Here is an 8164-nt window from a genome sequence, read left to right on the forward strand (position 1 = left end):
GACAAGGTGATAAGAGTGCTGATGATGATATATATATAAAGTCATAGGTTAATCCTATTGGCCTATGTTTTTTTTCTGGGGAGAAGTTTCTTCTCACTTGCATTTGTCAAAAGGTTGGTTTCAATGCATTATCCATTAGGCCAAAAATTTTGTGAATTTTCCTAAAAATATTTATTTTCTTTTTTTATTACTCCTCGTAAACTAAAAAAAATCTATATAGATCTATAAATATACAAAAATAAAAGAATTTGTTTATACTTATACCACTCCAAAGTCCTTTATTTGCATGCGTATCATTTAAAAGCAATAGTTTTTATATAGATATAAGTTAAATCTTTCACACTTACATTTATAAGACATAAATTGAAAGTAATGTATAGAAAAAAAAATTAAGAGTGTTTTTATCTTTCTTTTTTTTTACAGTCAAATTGAAAGAATTTATTGGTCAGTTAGATCAGAGAAGTTTTTGGGAAAAAGTTTCATGTAAAAAGAAAGGGTTTGGAAGGGGATAAACATAAGTAATAAATTATGGGTATACATAAATAAGAGATTTTAAAACTGTATACATATAGGAAATAAATTGCAAATCATCTCCTGATGGCTTACTCAAGAAATTAAGCCAAATCTTAATCAAACATTGAAATAAATCAACTAAGTGTCTATGTTAGTTGAGCTGAGTCGGTTTAGAGGATGGGCCATAGGCTAACTTGGTCCACTCAAAGGGTATTGGGTTGGGCTCGCTTATTTACGTATATTATCTGTTTTAGTTTAGTCCCACATTGGGTAATTGACTAAGTCCACTTGTATCTCTCTCCTATAAATAGAACGGTTGGTCTTCACTTGTAAGCATCATGAATGAATTATTATGACACTTCTAGCTTAAGCCCACTTTTTCCCATTCTATCAGTCTAGGACTTGATTTATCATGGTTATGTCCCATCATGATTATGTCCCTCTCCCCCCTATTCGACTAGATGTTCTCTCTCGACCCTAAGAGCTGATTGCTTCCTCCATTATCTTCTCTGCCTTGTGTAGTACTCAATCTTAGCCCACACCATCTCACTCACCTTCTCCTCATCCTAAGGATAGGCTTTCCACCATACCTCCATCCCGTCGATCCTTAGGTCCACATTTCACGTCCTTCGGTCACTATTTGCATAATAACTCTTGATCTACTCATTCGATCGACTTGATTTAGATTGCGTTGGATCTCTGACTCCTATGGGAATAGCTTATCAGAATATCAAATTTTTTGGACTATTAGATCGATCAGAATTTATCTCTAAATATCCGCCTCCAGATCTATTTCGATCCAGCGCAACATTCGGTAAAACTTTGATATCTAGAAATCCACATATCGCCCCAGAACCCACGACCCTATTCCCGAAAGCTGACTCGGAGATCTATCTTCCATCCAAATCTAATACGTATGCAACGGTCGGATCATTAGTAAATCAGCTCGGAAGGTACGATTGTATTGAGATCCAAATCAGATCTCAATTTGCATCTATTTTGAATTCTTTCCTAAATTTCCTTAACTATATTTCCATATCTTCTCTATTCCCTTCTATTAGATTCCATCTACCATCCATAGCCATTCTATCTCTACCATTAATCCCTAATCCTCCATAATCATTCTCTATCTAGCCACTCATCCACCATATCCAAAATCCGACAGTTGGATTCAATATGTTTTATGGACGCCCCAAATTGTGACCCTAACAATTTATTGGGCATTTGAATGCATCGGGAATTTTTTCAACCAAATCAGATTGGCATTCAAGTGCTAAGAAGGTTGTTCAGACATTTCCAAAGGCTTTTTTTTGCTCTCAAGAGCTGTCGTTCGAATGCCGGGCTTAGGATTCATCCATTCCAACAAATCTTCTCCTCTTGCGACCAGAGTCATCTCCTTTGATACATATCGTATTTGAGGTTGATCCATTGCTCAGGAGGTGCTTACCAAAGATAGGTGATTTACTTCACAAGAATAGTTACTTAGGCAGTTCATATTCAAGAGGTTAATTACTTAAAAACTACAACATTAGAATGTCGAGAGGGGTTCTTAGTAAATCTTATTTCTATTACTCGGTGAAATAGATCAATTGATTTTAAGTAGATTCGTAGTTTTTATTCCCCATGCGAGAGAGATTTTTTACTTCTTTTTTAACGTGTTGTAGTGTGTTTACTGTGCTATTTTTCTTACTCTGTCTCTACTTTTAGTTTCTACTCTTACTCAGATTTCAAAACCGACTTATGTTAACATAAAGAACTTCATATTATCTAGAGCGTATTATATTGATTCGCAATGTATCATGCTAAATCACAATATAATATGTTATTTGACAATGCATTACGTTGAGAACTCATGGATTATACCATAGTTCATAAAGCATATTTATCATGTAAGTTCTGATTTATATATTTTTTAATATATTATAGACTTTGCGTAATAATAGAATGCACAATAGATGGACAACAGCAAATGTAATATTAAAGAACAAATAGTAAGGAATTTTGAAATAGAGAAGGTATTTTTTATGAATCAAAAGGAAGATGGATAATTTTTAGTTATTAAAGTGGAAGAAAGAAAGATAACTTCTTTTTTTCCTTTGGCGGGAGGAAGGAGAAAAGGACAATTTTTAATTATCATAGAATACCTCTATATCCAATTAAATCTAAGATATATTTAACTTAGTTAACAAGTGTATTCTTCTTCTTCTTTCTCTTCTTTTCATATGAAATGAAGGTAGTTTGGAAAGAAAACAATGAAAATAGCTTAATATGCAAAGGAAACTAAATGTGGAGCTATTTCTCCAGTTGAAAATATGCTAGATTTTTTCCCCCACTTGGAAGAATATCTTCTTGGTATTAAGCCAAAATTAATGCTGACAAATTATAAGTTAATGTAATGTAATCCTTGGGCATAGCTTGGAACATATTAGATTAGAAGTGGGTAAATGGAGGCCCAACAGGAGAAGAGATTTTTTTTTAATCTTGAAAAAAAAACATAATGGGCTTCTAGGCCTCATTGATAAATTTTAGGCCCATGAGCTACTAATGAAAAGGATATTAAAATTAGAGAAATTTATACATAACACCATGCTTTATAATGTAATTATGGTTTACACCCCCAGTTTCACTATTTGCAAATTGAGCCCTCTAATTTAGTGAATATATGCATACAACACCCTGGTTAGATTTGAACTAACACCATCAAAATATTCCATTAAGTAGAGATTTTATTTTGAAAATGACTAAAATATCCTTAGTATGACGTAGTTGAGGGTATTTTCATAATTTTTTTAGTTTAGTTAACTTAACTCAGAGATTTGATTAAGTTTAACTAACTGATCTAATTGCACATATTCATTAAATTATATGTCTCGATTTGTAAATAATGAAAATATAGGGTGTAAACTACAATTTTATTAAAAGACAGGGTGTTATATGCAAATTTCTCTTTAAATGTGTTACAACCTAGTTCTTTACTGAATCTAATATTTTACCTAGTGAAAATTATTTTGGAATTATATCATTTTTATTTTATACAGTTCAAGCTCATAAACAAGAGATCCCATTTAAGGCACAGCCCGGCCCAACCTATTGTTTGAGCCATGGGCCGGCATAAATTATTTTCTTTTCTTATTTTAGTAATGTTAGTTGTCTTCATCTTTTCATTTTTTTATATGTTTAGTTAGCCATAATAAATTAAGATATTTAAACGTTAAGGATGAGGAAATTATTATAATTTCTACTAATTAGATAATAATTAGTATATGTGAATAAAATGTTAAATTTGTATTAATTATTCTTAATCGCTCATTAGATTAGCGACAGCATGCAACCTAATTGATTAGTCAAATTAAGGTAGTTATATTCACCTATGTTCGGGTAATTAAGTAGATCCGTTACCACACGAGAAAGATCTCGAGACATAAGAGGTCGAAGCCCAATATTTGCTAGAAAATTTGTCGCGGTCGTGATATATTTTCGAGCAATTGAATCCTCCGTAGTCTAGGGATATTATAGACTTTAGCATGATGATGTAAACATTATAGTAATATAGTTAAACTGTGACATGCATATCTTTGTTCTGTTCTTATTTATTAGCATTTGGGAAAACATATCTTTGACTATGTTGAGAAAATGTCTATAAACTTAGTAGTCTTAGCAGGTAACTCCATCACTGGCAATTTTGTTCTTTGAATTTTCTTGTTTTGGATGTTAGTATTTCGTGAATTTTTTAATAATACAGAACCAAATACTAATAGAAAGGGTTTATATTAGAAGAAGAGAGGTTATATCAGTATAAACTATCTATTGTTTAGTTTTTAAACCAAAAGACCAAAGTACAATTTAGAGAGAAATATAAAGAGGAAAGTTACTAATTTGCTATTAATATACTAGTAAGTGGTTATTTAGTTGTTATACTAGAATAATTATATTCTTATTCCACAAGTTAACCGGGAAAAATTTAGCTGATTTGAAGGTCTTCTCAATACATAGACATCAAATGAGAGAAGAAGCAAAACCAAAAAGTCTTTATATTCAGAACCCAACGCTATGATATGATACAATTAATCCCCCAACATCTATAACATCAAATTAATAACTTCGATCAGAGTGCACTCAAGAAAATAACCCCCATTGTCAACCCAATGCTTGCTCCTACCACCACCCTTTGTGCCGAAGAATGTGACTCACTATCCACTGTCGGGGCACTGGCTGGTGCATCCAACCCAGCAATTGGGGCATCGGTAGGAGCGTCTGCCACTGGCGAGGGAGGCGACGCTGTTGGAGCGTCGGCCGCTGGGCCATTTATTTCTTCTACAGGTGTAGGAGCTATCACATCAGATGTCGGTGCAATTGTAGGGCTATTGAGTGATGGTGTTGGACCCTTCTTAGGTGCAGCTGCAATTGGTGGCGGTGGGGGCGCGACGTTCCCAGTGTTTTCGACTCCCGGGGGGATGATAGGGGCGCTGATTTGGAGGACGGAGATGTTGTACGGTTTGGTAGCCAGGACCTTGATGAGATGGGAGACGACAGGAGCGCCAGGGACTGCAGAGCCAAATAGCATCTCGCCATCGGCTTTCTTGGTGAAGTTCAAGAAGCCCATGCGATCGTCAGCGAGGCCGGTGGTCTGGAAGAGGGTGGTGAAGATGGCAGACCTATTGCGGAGACGACTAAGCTTGTCGGTGTCATAGTAGTCAAGGATGACATGGACAGAGAGGGCTTTCTTGAGAGCGTCGGTAGGGAGGGAGGCAAGAGGGCCGATGGCAGAGTCAGCGATAGCGAGGACGGTGATAGTCTGGCGGTGATTGATCTCATTGTTGAGCTTTGTCTGATTGAGCAAATTATTAAAGGAGGAGAAGTCATCAAAGGCTTCAAGAATTTCGGTGATATTATGAGCCGCGGTGGCTGTCAAGAAGACAAAGAGGAAGATCGGAAGCAAGACGGCAACTGCGGACTCAGATGCCATTATTGAACACTTTTCTTTCTTTCCTTTTTTTATCTTTTTTCCTCTCCTTACTATAAGAGAGAGGAAATGGTTGGGTTGGGGAGGAAGAAGAGGAGACGAGGGGGGACTATATAGTAATGAGGATGGATGGGTCGTTAGTTTACCTTCCAAATATGGAGGTCTTTGTAGGGTTTGTACAAGTTTGGGCTGTTGGGTAGTTATTTGACCAGGTTGGCTTTTTTGTTTTTTTTTAATTTGTTTATTTATCTTTTTCTTTTTATGTTTGAAATCCTAATATATATTTTATGCCAATTCACTTTTTCCTTTCTTAGACATTATTGTTCTCTCTTCCGTTTTTGACCAAGCTAGACGTATTTTTAATTTTATTTCCCGAATTGGATTATATCTCAAACTTAATACCAAAATGGTCTACTTTACTACAGCGATAAATAAAATGCGAAATTGTTAAGTATTTTACCCAATAAAATATAAAACATCAATTAGATCAGCATTTTAAGTAAATATTAGCCGTTCTATTGAAAGAAAAAAAATGCTAAACAATTCAGGGATTTACAAGATAAAAAGGATGCGCCTAAAATACTTAAAAGCTAAGCATTTTATTGTTAAAAACACTAATATGGATTTACTTTAAAGGTTATAACCATTAAGCGTAATTTTATTTAAGCACTAGACCGGTTTAGAATCAAACACTATATTTTTCTAAACCGACGTAAGCTATCATATAAAGTTTAAGAAATTCAAGTAGCAATCAGATGTAGGCCTTAAATTACATCCAACGACACCTAAATGTAGATTATGAAATTGGTTAAACAAAAACTGATGGAAATGTTCTTATACACATCTAGACCCTAAACTATGCCCATTTTTTTACATAGATCTCATCATTAATATTTCATGACTATGTAAAACTTCTAAAAGACTCATTTTTCTTAGTCGTTCTATTTTTCTATTAGAAAATGTCTCATGATCAATTTTAGGTATTTTAGAGAATAATTTACATTTAATTTTAGAGAAAAAAATATAGAATAATTGTGACATTTCTCGGTTAACATTAATTATTAGTGGGTGAGAGATATTACTTTACCTCGTGAACTTTTATTTTATATCCCTAAGCTACAATAAACTTTCTCCTCCGTATATATATTTATCTAAGAGAAGGTCATTTAAGCTATTTAGTCAACTTACTAAGTTTTTATTTGCAATTTACTGAAAAATGAAAGTAGGCATAATGATACAAAACAAAGTGTATATATATATATATATATATCCTACATTGACATTGTACGAATACTCAGGTATTTTTCCATGTATTGCACTTTTATCTTTGCTACGTAGAAGATCATCAGACATATTGATTGGAAAGGGAATTAAAGAAGTGTCGAACTCCTATCACATATAGATTAATGAAAACTTAGTGAAAATTATATAATTAAGTAAGCCTATATACTAAAAATGTCGAAATTGACTCGGGAAATTTCTCACCCAAATTTCCTAGCGAGCACGATCAATATCTCGCCCAGGTACGTACTTTGTTTATCCTAAATCACTAATTATTATTTTTTTACCTATTCACATGTATTTATTGTAAGTAGTTAACTACTTCGCCTCTCTTTCTAACCGTTTCTTTGTTGGTATTTTCGTCTTTCTTTCTATCTCATTTCGCGCATAGAATACAATAACAAATTGTATATCAATCTGGACATCTCTCTATTGCAAAGTATTTTTCATGTTTACTTGTCATATTGCTATGATGAATTTTATTTCATATTATTATTTTTTTATCTTTTTACATACATGAAAGAAGCTATATTTAATTATTTAAAATTAGTGTATTTTCTCTTTTATTTTTGCTCATTGGATGGAGTCTCAGAGGTTAAGCCGAGTTTCCTGACCCATGTTTCTCTATAGATTTCTATTGAGTGCATTTACCCAAACATCATCTCTAGAAAGAGATGCCTCATGGAAAGAGTTTGCATCACACTGAAACTTTGTGACCATTGTCCAGAAAACTGTGATGCTTCATGTAGCAAAATTTTCTACCATATTTTAAATATTCAGAACATATATCTTTGTTATAAGACAAACATGCAAGTTGTCCTTTAGTGCTCCATCCAGATAATGGTGCATAAAATTGTAGCATGCATTTGGAATGGTCTCCTACAATATGCATCATAAGTTTTTGACTCCATCAAATTATGTTTAGATCATTAATCAAGGATTGCATAAACACAACAATATCAATTCCCTAGAGCCGATGGACCGAGAATAAGTAATGAGAGAATGAAATAACGTTGCTTCATGCACATCCAAGGAGGTAAGTTGTAAGTAATTAATACAATAGGCCGTGTGTTATGAGAAATACTCATTAGGAGAAATAGATTAAACCCATCGTCATACATTACGAGGATCTGATAAGCAGGAGCCTTAGCATTCCATCTCTTTTACGAACTTCACTTCACTGTGCCATCTCATATCATAAGCTGTTTTTGATGACATGAATAATCTTTGAAGCATTGATTTTAAGGGAAAGTATCTCAATACACTTTCTAGGACTTTTTGATGTTTTATTTTTTTTCCAATTTGAGGCTTTACTATTAGAATGTTCTTTAACTATTTTCCATTTTGAAGCTCTACAAACATAACATGATGTTTCAATAGCCAACTCTTTCCCATATATATGAGACA

At 33.7% G+C, this 8164-nt stretch overlaps 1 protein-coding gene across 1 annotated transcript; it reads right to left on the reverse strand.

Annotated features, from left to right (window-relative positions):
- Positions 1–4514: 4514 nt before the first annotated feature.
- LOC140800051 (fasciclin-like arabinogalactan protein 14) lies at positions 4515–5549 on the reverse strand. Its single transcript, XM_073154689.1, has one exon. The coding sequence runs from the start codon at positions 5477–5479 to the stop codon at positions 4619–4621; it is 861 nt and encodes a 286-aa protein (XP_073010790.1). The 5' UTR covers positions 5480–5549; the 3' UTR covers positions 4515–4618.
- Positions 5550–8164: the final 2615 nt, after the last annotated feature.

This window comes from Typha latifolia, chromosome 13 (genome assembly GCF_019914945.1).
Source record: "Typha latifolia isolate L0001 chromosome 13, TyphaL0001v2, whole genome shotgun sequence".
Lineage (NCBI taxonomy): Eukaryota > Viridiplantae > Streptophyta > Magnoliopsida > Poales > Typhaceae > Typha > Typha latifolia.

What these genes read in the sequence shown, in the direction of transcription:
- LOC140800051 (XM_073154689.1), bottom strand. Translation starts at nt 5,479, where the DNA reads ATGGCATCTGAGTCCGCAGTTGCCGTCTTGCTTCCGATCTTCCTCTTT.